This window comes from Lethenteron reissneri, unplaced genomic scaffold (genome assembly GCF_015708825.2).
Source record: "Lethenteron reissneri isolate LAM-NWPU_2019-01 unplaced genomic scaffold, ASM1570882v1 scaffold_1143, whole genome shotgun sequence".
Taxonomy (NCBI): Eukaryota; Metazoa; Chordata; class Hyperoartia; order Petromyzontiformes; family Petromyzontidae; genus Lethenteron; species Lethenteron reissneri.
In genome coordinates this window covers 25,170-44,095 of record NW_026890831.1, presented here as the reverse complement: position 1 = coordinate 44,095, position 18,926 = coordinate 25,170, and the positions used below count along the sequence as shown (strand labels likewise).

Here is an 18,926-nt window from a genome sequence, read left to right as displayed (position 1 = left end):
CTGCAGGTCACAGCAACCACCACAACACTGCAGGTCACAACAACCACCACAACACTGCAGGTCACAACAACCACCACAACACTGCAGGTCACAACAACCACCACCACACTGCAGGTCACAACAACCACCACAACACTGCAGGTCACAACAACCACCACAACACTGCAGGTCACAGCCACCACCACCACACTGCAGGTCACAACAACCACCACCACACTGCAGGTCACAGCCACCACCACAACACTGCAGGCCACAACAACCACCACCACACTGCAGGTCACAACAACCACCACCACACTGCAGGTCACAGCCACCACCACAACACTGCAGGTCACAACAACCACCACCACACTGCAGGTCACAACAACCACCACCACACTGCAGGTCACAGCCACCACCACAACACTGCAGGCCACAACAACCACCACCACACTGCAGGTCACAACAACCACCACCACACTGCAGGTCACATCAACCACCACCACACTGCAGGTCACAACAACCACCACCACACTGCAGGTCACAACAACCACCATCACACTGCAGGTCACAACAACCACCACAACACTGCAGGTCACAACAACCACCACCACACTGTAGGTCACAGCCACCACCACAACACTGCAGGTCACAACAACCACCACCACACTGCAGGTCACAGCCACCACCACAACACTGCAGGTCACAACAACCACCACAACACTGCAGGTCACAACAACCACCACAACACTGCAGGTCGCAGCCACCACCACAACACTGCAGGTCGCAGCCACCACCACACTGCAGGTCACAGCCACCACCACAACACTGCAGGTCACAACAACCACCACAACACTGCAGGTCACAACAACCACCACAACACTGCAGGTCACAACAACCACCACAACACTGCAGGTCACAACAACCACCACCACAACACTGCAGGTCACAACAACCACCACAACACTGCAGGTCACAACAACCACCACAACACTGCAGGTCACAACAACCACCACCACAACACTACAGGTCACAACAACCACCACCACAACACTGCAGGTCACAACAACCACCACAACACTGCAGGTCACAACAACCACCACAACACTGCAGGTCACAACAACCACCACCACAACACTACAGGTCACAACAACCACCACCACAACACTGCAGGTCACAACAACCACCACCACACTGCAGGTCACAACAACCACCACAACACTGCAGGTCACAACAACCACCACCAAACACTGCAGGTCACAACAACCACCACAACACTGCAGGTCACAACAACCACCACAACACTGCAGGTCACAACAACCACCACCACAACACTGCAGGTCACAACAACCACCACAACACTGCAGGTCACAACAACCACCACAACACTGCAGGTCACAACAACCACCACCACAACACTACAGGTCACAACAACCACCACCACAACACTGCAGGTCACAACAACCACCACAACACTGCAGGTCACAACAACCACCACAACACTGCAGGTCACAACAACCACCACCACAACACTGCAGGTCACAACAACCACCACCACACTGCAGGTGACGACACTTCTCTCTCTGCTTCCTCTCTCGAACCGCTCCACTCTCGAATTCCCTGTCAATGTCTCTTTACCAAGTTTCCATAATACCCTGACTCAATTTATGATACGTGTTAATATTACAACTGTATATGTGTTATTAATCATTTTTGTGCACCGTTTGCGATGTCTTCTTTAACGTGGTTGCTTTTCATCTGATTTATTGTAGTACTCAAGTTTTCATGTTGTTGCTTTTCTCATTTTGGTGACACAAGCTCCCTCTAGGAAAATGAGAATCTCTTATGGTCTCTCGAATTCTCACCTGGACAAACAAAATCAACTGAAATGTGTTAAGAGAAAGCAATTGCTCTCTTTGTTTACAAACAAATGTGGTTTGTAACAAGACACGCAGGTGTGCAGCAGGGGTGGAAGATGGCAGCCTTCACGCGGCCCACGCTGTTAAGTGAGTACTCATGACGAATGCCATCAAAGTGGCGACTGAACATCGATCTCCTCGTCTCCAGAACAACAACACGAGCCACGCCAATGGCCCCTCTTCAGGGCCAAACAACGCGCGCCAGATAGGTCCTGGGACAAGGAGCCTCCAAACGAACATCGAGAGACTCTCCCGGCAAAGTGCGAGTATCTCTTGAACGTAATGAAAACGTGTAACATTGATGTGCTGACACTCCAAAAGATCCACGTCTTGGATGTCCTACATGGCAGTCCCTATCACATCCCAGGATACCTCACGACGAGCCATTACCACCAGAAATATGGCTTGGCCATATATGTGAAGAACACATCAAAGAGTTCTACGCCTTCTCACCAATTAAAAAAGAAACCACCTACACCAAAGAATGAAGATAGGGGGACTGCAATGTGTAAAAGCCAATTATAAAAAATGGCCAAAAGGCAGTGCACCTAAGTGCACCAATCCTAGCCCTATACGTTGGTGACTTTAACAGCCACCATACTATATTGGGCTATGCAGTAGATCAGGCTGACGGCAAATACCTCACTGACTAGATGCCTGCCGAAGATCTGCACTTGGTTTTCGATCCCATGCACTCTGCTCACTGGCAACGTGATTACAACCCAGCACTCACCATCGTTTCCAAATATCAAAGTGGGAGCACACTTCACTCATACTCCCAAGCTTCCCCAAAAGTCAACAGAGGCCTATCATCACCCACATCGGCATCGAAATCCCCGCGATTGTGTCAAAACGATTATCAAGATGGAACCTGGCCAAAGCTGACTGGGACCACGACAAGGAGGTCATAGAAAGAGTGGCGAGTAGAATTCCCGTGACACCGGAATGTTATCACCGTTTTGTTGGCCTCCTTACTGCAGCTGCTAAGAAGAGCATTCCCCGAGGCTTCCGGAAAAAATCCACTACCTGCTAGACAAAAGAGACTCAGGACCTGCTCCGACAGTACAACCAGTCGGGCAGCCCACAGGTTGTTAGAGTCTTTAGACTCAGCCAGACGTCAGCGGTGGATTGAGTGCGTTGAAGGCCCTGGACTTCACAAACTCCAGCCGCCGTGCCTGGGCCCTACTACGACATCTGGGTACTGCTAACCCAACAGAATACCGGACCGCAAGAGTCCTGCCTAACTCTATAGCCTCCAAACTAGTGAAGAACACAAAAGGACCGCTCGATATGAACATCAAGCGAGAGATCTATCGCAAATTACACCAGACATTGGCCTCAATTTCTTCACAAGACCCCACTGCCATCAGCAGAGGAAGTGAGGGAAGGGTCTGGCTGAAATTAAGAAAGGTAAGGCTGCTGGCAGAGATTGTATCCCCCCAGAATTCCTCTATCACTTCAGTCCTCAGGGACACCTGATGGCTAGCAAACCTGTACACCAAAACCATGAAAACCAGATGCATCTCAATAGCATGGCAGGAGGCAATGGTCATTGCAAAACCCAAACCGGGCAAGCCAACCAATGACGCGGGAAGCTATAGGCCGATATCACTCCTGTGCACGACCTAGAAACTCGTGGAATTCATCATCCTCTGGAGAATTATCCCCCTTGTCGAGTCAGTGATCCCTGAAGACCAAGCGGGATTCCGGCCTGGACGTAGCTCCTGTGACCAAGTTTTGGTGATGCACAATAAGGTCGGATTTAAGAAGAAATCCAAGACTGGTGCAGTCTTTGTGGACTTGTCATCGGCCTATGGCACAGTCTGGATCAAGGGCTTGATGTTGAAGCTCGCAAGGACCATTCCTTGCCTCAAACAATATGCCTAATATGGAAAATGCTGAGCAATAGGCGACTGCGTGTCTATGTAGGTGACAAAACCAGCTCACTCCGGTTCCTCAACTGTGGATTACCACAAGATTCGGTACCCGCGCCAATGCTCTTCAATGTCTCTATGAGAGAAATTGCCACCAACCGGGTCACATACATTTGTTAATGCGGATTACCTTGCCCTGGCAAGCCAAGCACCCACTTTAAATGACATGGAATCTACTCTGAACCAAACACCATGGGGGAATATTTTTGGAAATGGGAGGCTGAAGCAAAGCAAAGTCCCCACAAAATAACAGTCACTGCATTACGTCTTGATAATAGGAGCACCAAGCACACTCTAAAAGTTACTGACCTTCTGCGGCAACACTGTGCAACACGACCCCACTTCAAACTAACTTGGAGTGAAGCTGGACCATACGCGAACCTTCCATGACCACCTTAAAAAGGTAGCTGCCAAGACCAAAACACGGGTCAACCTGGTCCAGAAACTCGCAAGCACAAACTGGGGAGCATCAGCACAAGTGCTACGGACATCAACGATGGCCTTTGTGTACTCTGTAGCCGAGTACTGTGCACCAGTATGGACCAGAAGTATCCACACTCGACTTGTTGATGTCCAACTAAACACTGCAATGCCATGTATCACTGGAAGCCTCAAGTCAACCCCAACACCGTGGCTGTCCGTGCTATCACACATCTCTCCCCCACCCATCCATCACAATGCTGCAACACTCCAGGAAGTCCTGCAAATCGAAGAAAACAGTCGCCTTCCCATTCATCAGGACCTCAATAACCATGCGCTTAACCTTCAACAATGTGAATTCAACCCCAATGAAGCTTTGAGAGATAATTGGAGTTCAAAAGAATTCACAAGCAAACACCTTGTGAAAGAACCAACGCAGACAATCCCTGGATTTGATATTCTACAAAGCTCATGGTCCACCCTAAACCGCATCTGCATGAACCATGGCAGATGCGGATACCTGATGCACCAATGGAAAATTAAAAACTCTCCGGTGTACGACTGTGGTCATCCAGAACAGACCATACAACAACATATAATGACGCAATGCCCGATCCACAAATATGAAGGAGACATAACACAGTGATACACTACTCCGCTGCTCCTGATGTGGTTGTCTGTCTTGACCACCAGCCGCACGACAACAAGAAGGTGTGCAGCATTGCATGTAGAAAAGCACTCAGCCTTAACCAAACCAACAGCTAAAAAGAACGGAACGTGCCTACTTTGTCATTTACAAACTCAAAAAGATGAGAAAATGTGTTCTAGATAAGGCCACAAAACGTGGCCTGGAGAAGGCCACTTTTTTTGCGTGCAAACAATGCACACCTTTTGTGCGTTTGCAGCCCGCATTAATATGCCCATCGCGATGGGCGAGTTCGTCATTTACACATTTGAGATAAACATGGTTTCTATCGGCGGGAACCCACCGCCCTTGCTGGAGGAGGAGAGGCCGTCCATGTCGAGGCTGCTACGCGAGGGTGGCAGGCTCAGCGCGGCGCAGGGCACGAGGCCCTCGGATGACGTGCTGCCCTCGCCGGCGCGCACCAGGCACCAGTCTGCACGTTCGCGTCCTCGTTCCAGCACCTCCACCACCTGGCCCTTGCGCAGGCTCAGCTCCCCCGAGCTGGCCGCAGAGAAGTCCTGCGATGCCACCGTCATCTCGCAGCCACCCGACAGCTGGCGGGGGGACAGCAGGTAAACGGACGTGCGTCAAATACAGCTGCAAGTGAAGTTACCGGACAGAATCGACAGGGCTCCGGCTTCGCGAGGCTTGCGTGAATGTGTGTGCACACGTACGCATGTGTGAGTGCAGCTGGTTCATGTGTGGTGTTGGTGGTAGGTGAGTGCTGTGAAAGGTTTGGAGGGTGCGAGTGGTTGTTGACTGGAGCAGTCTGGGGTGGTGTGTCATGCTGCGTGTGGGTGGCTGGTGAGTGATTTGGTTGGTGAGTAGTTGGTGAGTGTAGGTGACTGGTTAGTGATGTGGATGGTGGAGGTGGTTGGCGAGTGGTTGATGAGTGGTGGGTTGGTGTTGCGTGTGTTTGGCCGGTAAAAGCGGCGGTGATTTGTCGATGAGGCAGTAGTACCCGGTCGCTGTCCACGGTGAGCTGGGAGTTGCGGGACGTGAGAGAGGCGGTGTCTGGCTGGCTGCTGCTCTCTCCGAGGCTGTCTGCGTCCTCTCCACCCTCCCTGCACCCAGCACAGAGAAAATAGCATCACACAGAGCACAGGGAGCACAGCACCGAGCCCGGCACAGCACTCGCAGCAGGTGCAGCATGTTCAGTGAGCACAGCATGTGCAGCACGTGCAGCATGTACAGCCTGTGCAGCACGTGTAGCCTTGGCTGCAAGTGCAGCCTGCGCCACATGTGCAGCATGTGCAGCTGGCGCAGCTGCTGCTGTTGCCACTGTACAATCTGCGGCTACTGTTGTCCATCCTGCTGCTTTTGGTGTTGCTGTGTTTGCTGCTGCTGCACGACCCGCCCGGCCTCCAGCAAGCGGTTGGTACAGAATGGCAATCTGTGAGCATCACAGCATCTGTACTCACCAGTAAACATTCACCATCACGTTACATTCCCACTCCTAATTCACCATTTCCCTTTGTGGACAACGGAGACCAGGTGGAAGGAGGGCTTACGCAATGCCCTGCAACCAGGTCACGCGCGCAGTTGCACTCGAAGAGAGTCGAGTGACTGTTAACCAAGGCTGTGTAAACCTCAAATCTAAATACAACCGTTGCACATCGCCTCACCTGGAGCGGTGCTTGGCCCCAGGAGTACGTGGCACCTGGATGGGCTCTTTGAGCGGCCCCTTCAGGTGCAACGTGCGTTCCTGGATCGCCTCGTGGATACGCTTCACCCACTCCTGCTTTGTGTCCAGATTGGACGCCTGTACGCGCACGCAACCAATTACCTTCGCACAACACCACTGCCACCACCGCCACCACCCATCTACCGCACAACGGCGGTGACACGGCACAGCGGTGTCGTGCTCGCTGCTTGTTGCAGAGGTTGTGGTTTAAATCTGGAGGGCTGCCCTCGTTGACAAGTGCGGCCTGTGTAATAACCGTAGAATACGACGAGCCGTCTGCTTCACAATGGACGTTAAAGATCGAGTGAAACACAGAAACCGTAGCTCCTTACTGTCAAAACTTCGCAGGATCCTCCTGAAAAAAGATGATCTTGAAAGTCCATGAGGCTTTAGTCGCAACCTTACCCTCGTACGAGTTGCTATTTCCACACGACAGAGGAAGGCTACAACCCCAGCCGCCACCACCAGCGCATAACCTTCACGTAACCACCACACAACCGCCATCAGTAGAGTGGCTTGCAATTTTGGTGAAGGATTTACTCAGCCAATCACTCCTCAGGGATAGATAAAACGAGTACCACTTTGTGGGGAAGTGAACAGTGCTTGTCCTATGGATAGGCTCACTGCCACCATAGGAATATGGAATAGCCACTGGTCCAGGGCAGTAAACGGGAGATGAGCACTGCTCATTTTGAGCAAAAACTTGGACGTGATTTGATTGAACAGAGTAATGGCTGCGAGTGTTGCTACACGACACAAAAATAACCACCACACAACGAACGTCACAAACCCACCCCCACCGCCACTTTCGTGACTCCACAAAAGCGGCGGTTTGGCCGCCAGGGAACTCACCCGCATGACGAGGCGGTTGTCTGACGTGGGGGTGCGGCCGACCCACAGCGCGAACTTACAGGGGTCCCCCTCCACGTGCTCCGACACCCCCAACTCCGACGTCTGTGGGGGGGCGAGGAGAAGGATGGAGGAAGGGAGGAGGGTGGGGGGAGGAGGAGCCACAAACGCGCACGCTTTATTCAGTGCAATATTCACCCGGATAATCCCTTGAGATGGAACGCCTCGCTTGCAAGGGTGTGCAGGGTGTCGGCTGACACACAGCAAACACGAATTGACACTTGTACAAACATACACACAGGTATACACTCATACACCCCCGCACCTCCGATTAGGATGGTGGTGCAAAAGAAGTTCAACACACACACACAAAGTTCCCTGATATCCTTAACAGACTGTTGGGGCAAGTGCTACTAGTGAGCAGCTGAGAAGGCACCACGCCCGGCCACCTTTGTCTCCCCTGTGGTGATATTTACACACCGCACCAGGTACTCATTTGAGGTTGAGTCGACCTAGGGGAGGTCCAGGACCAGCTCTGGTGTTGCCCTTGAGCAGGAATCGAACTTGGGTCGTCGTGTTCGTAACACAGCACGCTAACCGCTACACTACCGCTCCCCACAAGGAATGGTATACATACCACTATGCTTCACCACACTATACAGTACACCCCTCGCAACACCACAGTTAACCCCACAACACTATACACCAGTTTATACATCACTTACCACTGGCTGAGTTGACACTCATACATATGTTGTGGAGTAGCCTCATGGAGTCATGGGATAGTGGGATGACATCATGTGACGGGGATTGTAAGGGGGTACACTTAAGGGGGACCCCGTGATGTAAGGGGGGTCGTTGTGGGAGCCCGGGCTGTGAAGCGGCTAAGAGAGGTCTCTCTCGCTCGTGAACGGACGGAGTTGACTGAACCCCCGTCCCGGGTTTCGACGAGTGGGAGAGCCGTCGAGATAGCCGAGGGTAATGCTCGAGGAAGTCCGTGAGAGCCGGCTAGGGAGAAGTGGGGTGCTGCTCTCGCTCGGTCGGGCGGTGATGGCTCAACCCCTGTCCCGACTCGGGTGGGAAAGCCCAAGGGAATAGCCGAGGCTAGGGACAAGAGTAGAGCCGAGGTCCAAGGGAAGGGCCGAGTGTAGTGTGCACTGGTGTGAGTTAGTGTGATTATTAACAGTGTTAATAAACCGGCATAAGCCCGTCCAAGAAACTCCGAGTCTGCATGGTTCTACACCTCAACACATACACACATAAACACTCACACATATTTAAAAAACATGTTGAAATGCATACAGCTATTTTAAATCTAGAAATTATGCAGTTTGCATTCATACAATGAATACAGAATTAAGTGGTACACATGGCTGGTTTGTATAGAATGCACTCGCTCTGTGATGGTTGCAGACGTTGAGTGGTGAGCGAGTTTTTATCACAGAATTAAATCAGCTGGGACTGGCGGCACGAGTTGGTGGGTCTGGGAGATGGTTCCATGCTGAAGCAGCTCTGAGCGAGGGTGTGCCTGTGCGGGTTTGATCTCTAGGGACGGTTAAACTTTTGTGCCTGTGGGACCGTAGAGCATTTTTTTTCTTGAGTAAAATGAGAGGTGTTGAGTTAAGAGTGGGGGGGGGGGGGGAATTAGATGCAGATGTCTGTAGATAACGGACGCCCACACATCACGGAGGTAAGGGACCCCTCCAATTAGCAAGGTTGGCTACGCGGTGCGAAACAAGTTCAACATACATACATACAAGTAAGCGGCACGAATCAGAGAGGGGTGCGTCACCCACAGGAATCTTGTGCTTGTAGAGGTACTTGCTCCTGCCTGAGGAGTCCTTCTGCTCCTTGCTGAAGAGCAGGGCCATGTCGAAGAGGAAGAGGTGCCTCTCCCGGACCTTGCGCAGCAGAGAACGCGAGTCCCACACCTGGAACGTCTCCTGCAGCAGCAGCTCCCCCTGAGCGGCCACACTCTCCTCCAGACCCGTGCACACTCCGCCCACACGAGCAGGCACACCGATATTAGACTCAAAGACCACTTGTCGCCTCGGTAGGCTGCTGGGGGCAAGTGCTGTTCGTGAGCACCGATGAAAGTCCAGCACAGAACACGAGGGGGTTGTGCGACCAGAACCACGCCTGGCCTGCCTTTGTCTCCCCAGTGCGGATGTTTACACACCGCGCCAGGCACTCATTTAAGGCAGAGTCGACCTAGGGGAGGCTCACGACTGGTTCAGATATATGGCACTAATGTTGGTCGTGAGCAGGAATCGAACTTGAGTCGCCGAGTTTGTAGTGCAGTGCGCTAACCCACTGCACCACCGCTCCCCCCACAAAGATACAATAACACACATTCACACACATTCCCATCCAGGCACCAAAATTACAAAAGCGATAACACACAATACAGCATGATCATGAAGCAAGCAGACATCAGAGCAAAAATAACAAAACAGAAATCAGTGAAAAAACAACAAAAGAGATTGAAAGCTGTGCACAAATATAAACAATATCACAAGAAACAAATGTCCTGGAACAAAAGTTGGCTTGGACAAATGACTAAAAAATAAAAAGGGAAAGTCCACTGACTCTGCGGCCTACCTTCCAGCATGCTGAGATGCATGGCGTCATTGGCTTTCTTTGGGACGCTCAGCATCACCTCGAGGCCCTCCTTGATCTCGCCCGTGCCCTCCTCACAGCACGTCAGTAGCTCCTGGTGGGGACAGGCACGCACGCGCCTGCAGTGAGAACACGGAGGTGCCTCCACTCCACGTGCACGCGCATCTGCGTCTGCGCGTGGAAGCAATTTCAAGTCAGTCAGCGCATAACACCGGGGTCTTTCCCGTCACCTCATGGCGGCGAGCCTTCCACTCTTCATGTGATAACTTAAAAGTGCACCTACCTGGCGCAAGCCCTGGGGTGATGTCAATGCTGATTCGTGGCTAATGGTGGCTGCTGCTGCTGCTGTTGTTGTGTGCGTGCGTAAATAAGCAATCGTGTGGGGAGCGTCGGTGTAGAGGTTAGCGCACGGTGCTATGAACGCAGCAACCCGAGTTCGATTCCGCGCTCACAGCTAACATCGGTGATGAAATATGAACGTATTTCCTAGTAGCTGTTTCAGTGTGTAAAACATCAGCACTGGGGAGACACAGTCGCCTGTCTTTGTCTGCACGCGTGTGAGGCCATGTGGGCTGCACCTTCAGCAACAGCTGGTACTTAGTGATGCGCTGCACGGGCTTGATGAGCTGCGAGGAGATGGAGTTTGCAAGACTGTGCTTCTGCTGGATCTCCTGCGCACACGGGGGGGAGCGCCACCGGGACGTCATTTGGAAAAGGTAGGCCTTTGTGCATGCCAGGGTCACAAACCAAATGCAAACATTTTTGAAAAATTACACCAAAAACTACTTGAACACGCAGCAACTATTGGCTTCAACTATGATACCCTCCCGAAAAACAGTCATGGGTAAACAATCAAAGTAATAACCTTTCGTATTAGCGGACTAGAGCTTTGCTCCGACGCACGCAGAAGCAAACGAGCTTTCTGCTCCGTCGCTTCCTAAATTCAACAAACTACAGGAACCCTCACATCAAAGAAGGTGCCCCCGTGCTCCAAGATGAGCTGGCTTGAGTCGGGCTTGTTCTTGCAGTAAGCCACATACATCTGGAACCTGTCCGCCTGCGCGTGAGAGAGGGAAGGGAGAGCGGCGCGTGAGAAGGTGTCGAGAAGCAGGCGTGCTGCAGGCGACAAGAGAGAGGAGGAGAGCGCAGCCTCACCCAGGTGACGAAGCAGTGGCCCACGTCCTCCGGCAGCTGCTCGTACTTCTCCAGCTCTTTCAGGAAAATGCTGCGGGGAGGGGAGGGGAGCGACACGACCCCGTCACCCTCAGCGTGACGCGCGCCTGCCAGCGTTCCATTTCTTTACAAGACACACGCATGGCGCCCTCGACAAAAGGAGCACCGCTCTGCTTAGGAGGTCAACAGTAGTTGTCCGACGGAGAGATTCTCCCTCGCTAAAGGAATAATGGGAATGTGTGTGTGTAAGTTGAACTTCTTTTGTACGTAGCCAACCGTGCTAATGAAGCAGTTCTTATCATGTGGAATGTTGAGTTTCCACCGCTGGCTCTGCAGGGCTGTAAAGAGGCCTCCAAACACAGAGGGAGGTGTGGGAGAGGGGGGACGAACTTGTTGTGGAAGTCGTAGATGTCGCGGATGTTGCCGAACACGAGCTGCTCCTTGTTGACGATTCCCGGTGGAATCTCCTCGATGCCGCTCGTCATCTCCCACAGGTACGTCTGCACCACCACGCAGTGCCATCACAACACAGTGCTACCACCACCATATCACAACACACTGCTGCCACCACTGCCACCTCACAACACACTACTACCACTACCTCGAAACACCATCACACCACACTACCACTATCACCTCACAACACACTACCACCACTACCACCTCGCAACACACTACTACCTCGCAACACCATCACAACACACTATCACCACTGCTACCTCAGAACACACTAACACCACCACCACCACCACGCACTGCTTTCATGATGCAACGCAGTTTCTCTCAAGACTGTGCTGAACGCTCCAAACGAGAGTAACGCTCACGAAAGCTTCACAGTGAGGACACCCAATAGTGAACGAGGGAAGCGCAGGTGAAACGGGCAACCGCGTGCGGTGGACGCTGTGGGCAACACCTCGATGCACTGGTGAAGGTCTCGCACGTAGGCCTTCTCCGTCTGCAGCAGCTCCGCCATGATGAACCTGAAGGCAACGCCGGCAGCCACCACCACATCAGCATCAGCAGATTGGATCGTGAAGACAACATGTCAGATAATGCGCCAATTATTGACTTCCTTCTAATCAGTTCTTGGACCTGTCTGGTGGAAAAAGTGCTGATGGAAGCCACTGCTGTCATGTCCAAGATTCACTCGAGTAACTCACTCTCTGACGGCCAGTCTCCTCCTTATCACTCTTCTATAGCTACTACCATGGTTACTGTTTCTGTGAACTTCACTCATGATGAGGAATCGGTCTATCAGACGGACTGCTTCGTCTCATCCACACTGTTTAACCGCCACAATGCAGGTTACAACAACCCACTCATTTACACACTCATGCACTCATCCACCACACTGCAGGTCACAACAACCCACTCATTTACACACTCATCCACTCATCCACCACAATGCAGGTTACAACAACCCACTCATTTACACACTCATCCAATCATCCACCACAACGCAGGTTACAACAACCCACTCATTTACACACTCATCCACTCATCCGCCACAATGCAGGTTACAACAACCCACTCATTTACACACTCATCCAATCATCCACCACACTGCAGGTCACAACAACCCACTCATTTACACACTCATCCACTCATCCGCCACAATACAGGTTACAACAACCCACTCATTTACACACTCATCCAATCATCCACCACAATGCAGGTTACACCACTTCCCTTTCGGTTTCCTTTGTATTCTTTCATTTTGGAATTCCCTCCCACCGTCTCCTTTCCCAGTACCTATTTATAACCTTGCTCAATTGAAGAAAATGTAAAAATAAATGTGTATCTATTACAACTTTAACGATGCAGTATGTTGCTGGCCGCTTGACGTTTCGGGCCTGTGCTCATCCCTGCCTGCACTCGCACTCAACATCCACCCACCAGGGCTCTGCGCATCATTCGCGGCCCAAGAGGCGGCTGTTCAGTTAAACGCCGAGCACCCCGGGTCCCTGCAGCATTGTGCGGAGGTGGCGAGGGACTCAACTCTTTCCGTCTCGCCGATTTCCTCTTCTCCTCGTTGAGCTCGTGACTGGTGTCTCGCAGCTTGACCTCTGGCCCCGTGAGGCATGCTGGGCTGCTCTCTGGCCGCAGGCTCTGATTGGCCGGTTCAGGCTTACCCCCCGACTCGGCCAACCCCAATGGGACTGTGTCAAGCTGCAGATCGCGATCGTTCTATACGCGGCGAGTTCCCGAGGGCCACACGGACAGAAACAAACGGACATGACTAAGATTAACGGTTAGGGCAGAAATCGGTATCAGGTTCACAAGTTGTTTGGTTTGTGATTAGTCGCCTAGACGATGGCTCGGGCAGGTTTGGGTTACGACCGACCATCGCTCCGTCGACAGTTATCATCGTAGATGACATAGAATAATCATTAGCGTTGACAGTATCTCATGAGCAGTCAGGCTTGCTTGAACCAATACCGGAAAATTTCAAGATGTTTGTTAGGCAAGGATCTTCTCTGTAATGTATGGGTCATATTTAAATATAAAACTATATAATACACAACATTAAATTATCATGAGCATTGTTGTGGAATATAGGAAGTCAGCATGGCTGATACTTCACAAAAAATACTTTAATTTAAAAATGCGGAGGAACAGATGTGGGACAGGGGGCGTCTTTTCTGCCTATTTATTTAGCTATGCAAATTAGGCCATTGCCAGCGACGACGCATCCGAGCCATCCCCAGCAGCAGCGGCAAGCGTGGTGTATTCCGCCGATGCTGCGGATCACACGGACGAGGCCACACCTGTGGCGGGAGGCCCAGTGCAGCCTCCAAGGCGGCCCGGTGCTTGTGGGCGCGGCAGGAGAAGTCGCGGTAGCGTTTGTCGACGGCCGTGACCCACTGGCGGAAGTCGACGGCGTGAGCGTGCCCCTTGGCCAGGAAAGACTCTGCTAGCCGCACCAGCAGCACCACCTTCTCACGCACCTCCTGCACCGAGCAGCAGCAGCAGCAGTTTTACACGCACGCACGGTGCATATGCCCACGAATGTGAGCACGCGCACGCCGATGTGCGTGAGTGCGCGCGCGTGTGTATGTGGTAGTGCACGTGTGCTATTGTACGTGTGCTAGTGTGCGCGCGTGTGCCAGTGGGCGTGCGTGTGTGTGTGTGCCTTGGCTGAGGACGAGAAGCTGTCGTGCTCCTGCAGCAGGGCACGGCTCTCGTCGGGCGTCTGCCCAGTGCACGAGTGCGTGGAGAGGTAGAACTCCCCCGTGTCGTGGATCCAGCTCAGCACCTGCGGGGTTCACACACACACACACACACGCACACCCATATGAAGGCAAATATCCCCCGTATAGCCTTCACAGACTGTTGGGGCAAGTACTGTTAGCGAGCACCTAAAAAGGTCGGCACAGCACACAAGGGGGTGGGTGGTCAATACCACGCTCGGCCGTCTCTTTCATGGCGATGTTTACACACTGCATTAGGTACTCATTTGAGGTTGAGTCGACCTAGGGGAGGTCCACGACCAGCTCTGTTGTTGGCCGTGAGCGGGAATCGAACTCGGGTCGCCATGTTCGTGGCGGAGCACGCTCACCGCTACACTACAGCTCCTCACAAGAAATAATATAATAACCACTACGCTCCACCACACTCTACAGTACACAGCTCTCTTAATACCACAGTACACCCCACTATACTACACACCAGTTCACATATCACTTGCCACTGGTGTAAGCCATGGCAATAAATCGACCCAGATACAAACACAAAGATCCCCCGTGTGGCCCTGAACAGTGCTGTTCGCCATCAGTATGCACGAGAGGTTGGTGTGGACAGAATCGCGCCCGGCCGCCTTTGTCTCCCCAAGCACACACGCACAGACACACGCACAGGGACCGGGCGATACGCTCTACTCTCTTGTGTGCTGTTGGCTGGCCGTCTACGTGCAATTCCAGTGTCCGTGTGTTTCCTTCTATTTATCCAGAAAAGCCTCAGGGAGTCTCAGCGCTTCTTCAGGAGGTTGCTGTGTTGAGATGTTTGGCCAATGCCACACACAAAGAAAAAACACTCAAAGATGGACATTTAGAATGTGTTGTTGTACTGCCACCTAGCGGCGTGTAACGTCTGTGTACGTCTCCAGCTCTGCGTGCGCGGTCGCACCTGCTTGGCGCTGCGCTCGAACAGCACGTACTGCTGACACTGCTCCAGGCGGCGCTTTCGGACCGTCCAGTGATGCAGGACGCGGTTCTCTCTCTGCAGCAGCTCCCCCAGGATCACTAAACACGGCCCACAAACCCCCACGCGCGGCACGCACATCTTTGAGGGCAGGGCGCACGTGCTGCAGCACACGCAAAAGGTGCGGGGGAAATTTGGGATGAGCGCAAAGAACGCCGACGGCGCCACCTCGTGGCAACAAATACAAAACACCGGGTTCACGCGGCGGGGTTCAGAGGCAACCCGTACAGAGTGCTGACCTTTGACCTGCTGCTCAGGGCCGCGGGCGGGGCTGAGGAAGCCGGGCTGCGTCACGCTGTTCCTGTGGATGCACTTGAGGAAGACCTCGGCGTTGCGCCGCGCGAGCGTGCAGGCCTGCCAGGGCCAGAGGGTTGTTACCCCCACCCCCCTCGACTCCACCATCACAACCCCCACCCCCCCTCGACTCCACCATCACAACCCCCACCCCCCCTCGACTCCACCATCACAACCCACACCCCCCCTCGACTCCACCATCACAACCCCCACCCCCCCTCGACTCCACCATCACAACCCCCACCCCCCCTCGACTCCACCATCACAACCCCCACCCCCCCTCGACTCCACCATCACAACCCCCCCCCTCGACTCCACCATCACAACCCCCACCCCCCCTCGACTCCACCATCACAACCCCCACCCCCTCTCGACTCCACCATCACAACCCCCAACAGCCATCGACTCCACCATCACAACCCCCAACAGCCATCGACTGCACCATCACAACTGTCATCCTCTCGGACTCCACCGTTACAATCCCCACATCATAGCAGCTTTCACAAACACAGCCTCCACAATAACAGCCTCCACCCAAACCTCTGCTACCTTGAGGAAGGCCTCCTTCTGCTCCAGGTGCTTGTGAATGATGGGCTCCACGTGATCGTTCTCGGCGCCAGGGCCCAGTTTGTCCGAGCCCCCGCACCAGTCCTCCTCGCGCTTGTACTCCTGCTCCAGGCTGTCCAGCACGGAGCACACCTGGCGAGACAAACACCGCGGTTGACCTACGCAGGGCCGAGCTGACGCTCAACTTTGGGCTGTGTACAGCCTTTACAGCCGGGCCACCTCCTCGCATTGCTCGTTTTGTTGTTTTAACAAGACCAGTCTAGTGACCTGCAGTGTGGTGGTTGAACACAGTGTGGACGGGACGAAACGGTCAGTGTGGTAGAACCGAATCCTCAACATGGAGGGAGGAATAGATGAGTCAAGTTCACAGGCAGAGTAACCGTGGTAGTAGAAGTGATAGAAGAATACTCTTAGGTTTTTTCAGTAAAGTCACGTAGGTAAAAAATAAATAAAAAAATACTAATAGAAATTAAATAATTATTATTTCTATTTTTATTATTATTTATTTTTATGTTTTACCTACGTGGCTTTACCGAAAAAACCTAAGAGTATGAATTCTTGCAGTCACGAAAGCTTCAAATCTAAAATTGATAGAAGAGTGGTGATCAAGGGAGGGATTGCGGTGAATCGTGTTCAAGCAGGACGGTGTGAGCGTGCACGCTCACCTGCTGCGAGGTCTTGTAGAAAGCGACCGAGGCCGTGACGAGCTTGAGGCGGTCCTCCACCCTCAGCAGCAGCCGCTGCCAGTGCTGGGCGACCATCTCCGCGCACGAGCGCACGGCGTCCGTGGCGTAGTGGCCCGAGCCGAGCAGGGCGGCGGCCCGCTGCTGCACGCGCAGCGCGCTCTGGTGCGTCTGCTGCAGGGAGCGGTCGGGAAACAGCGACTGGGTGATGGGCCACGTGCGGGTGGGGAAGGGGGGGGCAGGTGGGATGTGCAGGGAGGTCGGGATTGTGGTGGCGGCGGCGGTGGTGGTGAAGGTGAGGGTTGATGTTCACAGGCAAAACCAAAACGGCAGAGCGACGGAGGCTCCGGAGGGAAGGGGCGGTGGGGATGTGTTCGTGCACGGGTGTGGAAGTGCATTTCAAAACCAAGCGCCAAACAATAAAAGTAAAACAAGGCCCCCGAGCAACGGCCGGTGCAAGAAGGAGGAGATGGGCACGAGGAGCAGGCAGGAAACGAGGAGGATGAGGTGGGAGTGAGAAGGGGACACGGGGGCAGGACACACGGCTCCATTAGGAGAGCTGTTCGAGGGCAAGGTCCCCCGTGCAGTACAGGCCCGGCGCGGGACACGCGCAGGTCACCGCGAGGCCGGCCGGCCGCCCAGCTCGATGGGGCATCGCGAGAGTTTTTACGCTCCCAGCTTCGTGGCCATGCCGGCTCATTAGACTGGTGGCTCCGCAGACGAGTCGCCGGCAGCGGCGCGTCCGGGCGGCATTGTTCACCGCACGTTTGCTGGTTATCGGCGTAGGAAAACCCGGGGCAACTGCACGATACGAACGCGGCCAAGAACCGAAGCAATTCAGGTTTGGATGAAGGTCGGGGGCAGCTGTGCCTTGCGCCACAGAGCCGAGGGAACATCGCGCTTCGGGGAGCGCTCCGACGGCTCCTACGAGGGGCAGCCTCGGCCGCAACTCCTCAAAGTGACACTGGCTCATGCCTCTGGGGCACGACCACACGGCCGGCATGGTCATGGCAGGTCAGCACAAGAGCCTGCGTGACGGTCTGGGGGACTGTTCTCCTGCCCAGCCCAGGGCCCTGTCAGCCACCTGAAAGCACGGGGGGGCTGCACAGAGCGGTGTCGGTGAGACTGTCATCATCACGAGTGCATTCAGGTCATTTTAAACTAAAAACAAAGCGATAATTTCTAGAACGTGTAAAGTGAAAAATGCAACTCTCAGAAGCCTATCCATTCCCCTTGGGCTTGTCTGGATAAATGCTGAGAGACTGAATTAGAGCTGAGCAGGGGCACTACCCAGGCTTGAGAGGCCAGGCTCCCAGAGACCCCCTGCAACAAGGACAAAGATCTCCCATATAGCTTTTAACAGACTGTTGGGGCAAGTGCTGTAAGCGAGCGGCTATGAATGCTGGAACGATACACGAGGCGGTGGATGGCCAGCACCACACCTGACCACCTTTGTATTCCCAGTAGCGATGCTTACACACCGCACCAGGTACTCATTTGAGGCTCAGTGGACCTAGGGGAGGCCCAGGACCGATTCAGATAATCGTCACCGGTGTTGGTCGTGAGCGGGAATCGAAGTGGGGTTGTCGGGTTCGTAGCGCAACGCGCTCACCGCGACACCACCGCTCCCAGTAACACCCCCTGCACCAGAAGCAGCCAAAGCAGGAGCACAGACGGCACAGAGTAGAGAGTGGCGCAGCAAGCACAGTAACACTGCAGCAGCAGCAGTGGCAAGAGCAACAGTAACCTGGCCCACAGGGTCAGCGGAGAGGTCAGAGGTAACCGCACCTTGTGGTTGAAGGGAAGGGACGCGCAAACTGTGCATGGGTGAAGAGCCCTTACACCACCTGTGTGTGCATGTGTGTGATCTGTGTGTATCGAGGTGCTCGCTAGCAGAACTTGCCCCAACAGTGTGTTCAG

The 18,926-nt window shown here is 53.5% G+C and overlaps 1 protein-coding gene across 1 annotated transcript in view; it reads right to left on the bottom strand.

Annotated features, from left to right (window-relative positions):
- Positions 1 to 18,926, bottom strand: part of LOC133361567 (triple functional domain protein-like) — a 77,400-nt gene that overhangs the window by 34,515 nt on the left and 23,959 nt on the right. The window contains 18 exon segments of the mRNA XM_061580494.1: positions 5,242 to 5,491; positions 5,899 to 6,001; positions 6,563 to 6,699; positions 7,474 to 7,575; positions 9,267 to 9,466; positions 10,072 to 10,183; positions 10,668 to 10,760; positions 11,057 to 11,146; positions 11,245 to 11,314; positions 11,653 to 11,762; positions 12,176 to 12,242; positions 13,262 to 13,449; positions 14,031 to 14,213; positions 14,396 to 14,518; positions 15,388 to 15,503; positions 15,702 to 15,816; positions 16,306 to 16,455; positions 16,989 to 17,207. Coding sequence (XP_061436478.1) covers positions 5,242 to 5,491; positions 5,899 to 6,001; positions 6,563 to 6,699; positions 7,474 to 7,575; positions 9,267 to 9,466; positions 10,072 to 10,183; positions 10,668 to 10,760; positions 11,057 to 11,146; positions 11,245 to 11,314; positions 11,653 to 11,762; positions 12,176 to 12,242; positions 13,262 to 13,449; positions 14,031 to 14,213; positions 14,396 to 14,518; positions 15,388 to 15,503; positions 15,702 to 15,816; positions 16,306 to 16,455; positions 16,989 to 17,207 — 2,428 coding nt within the window.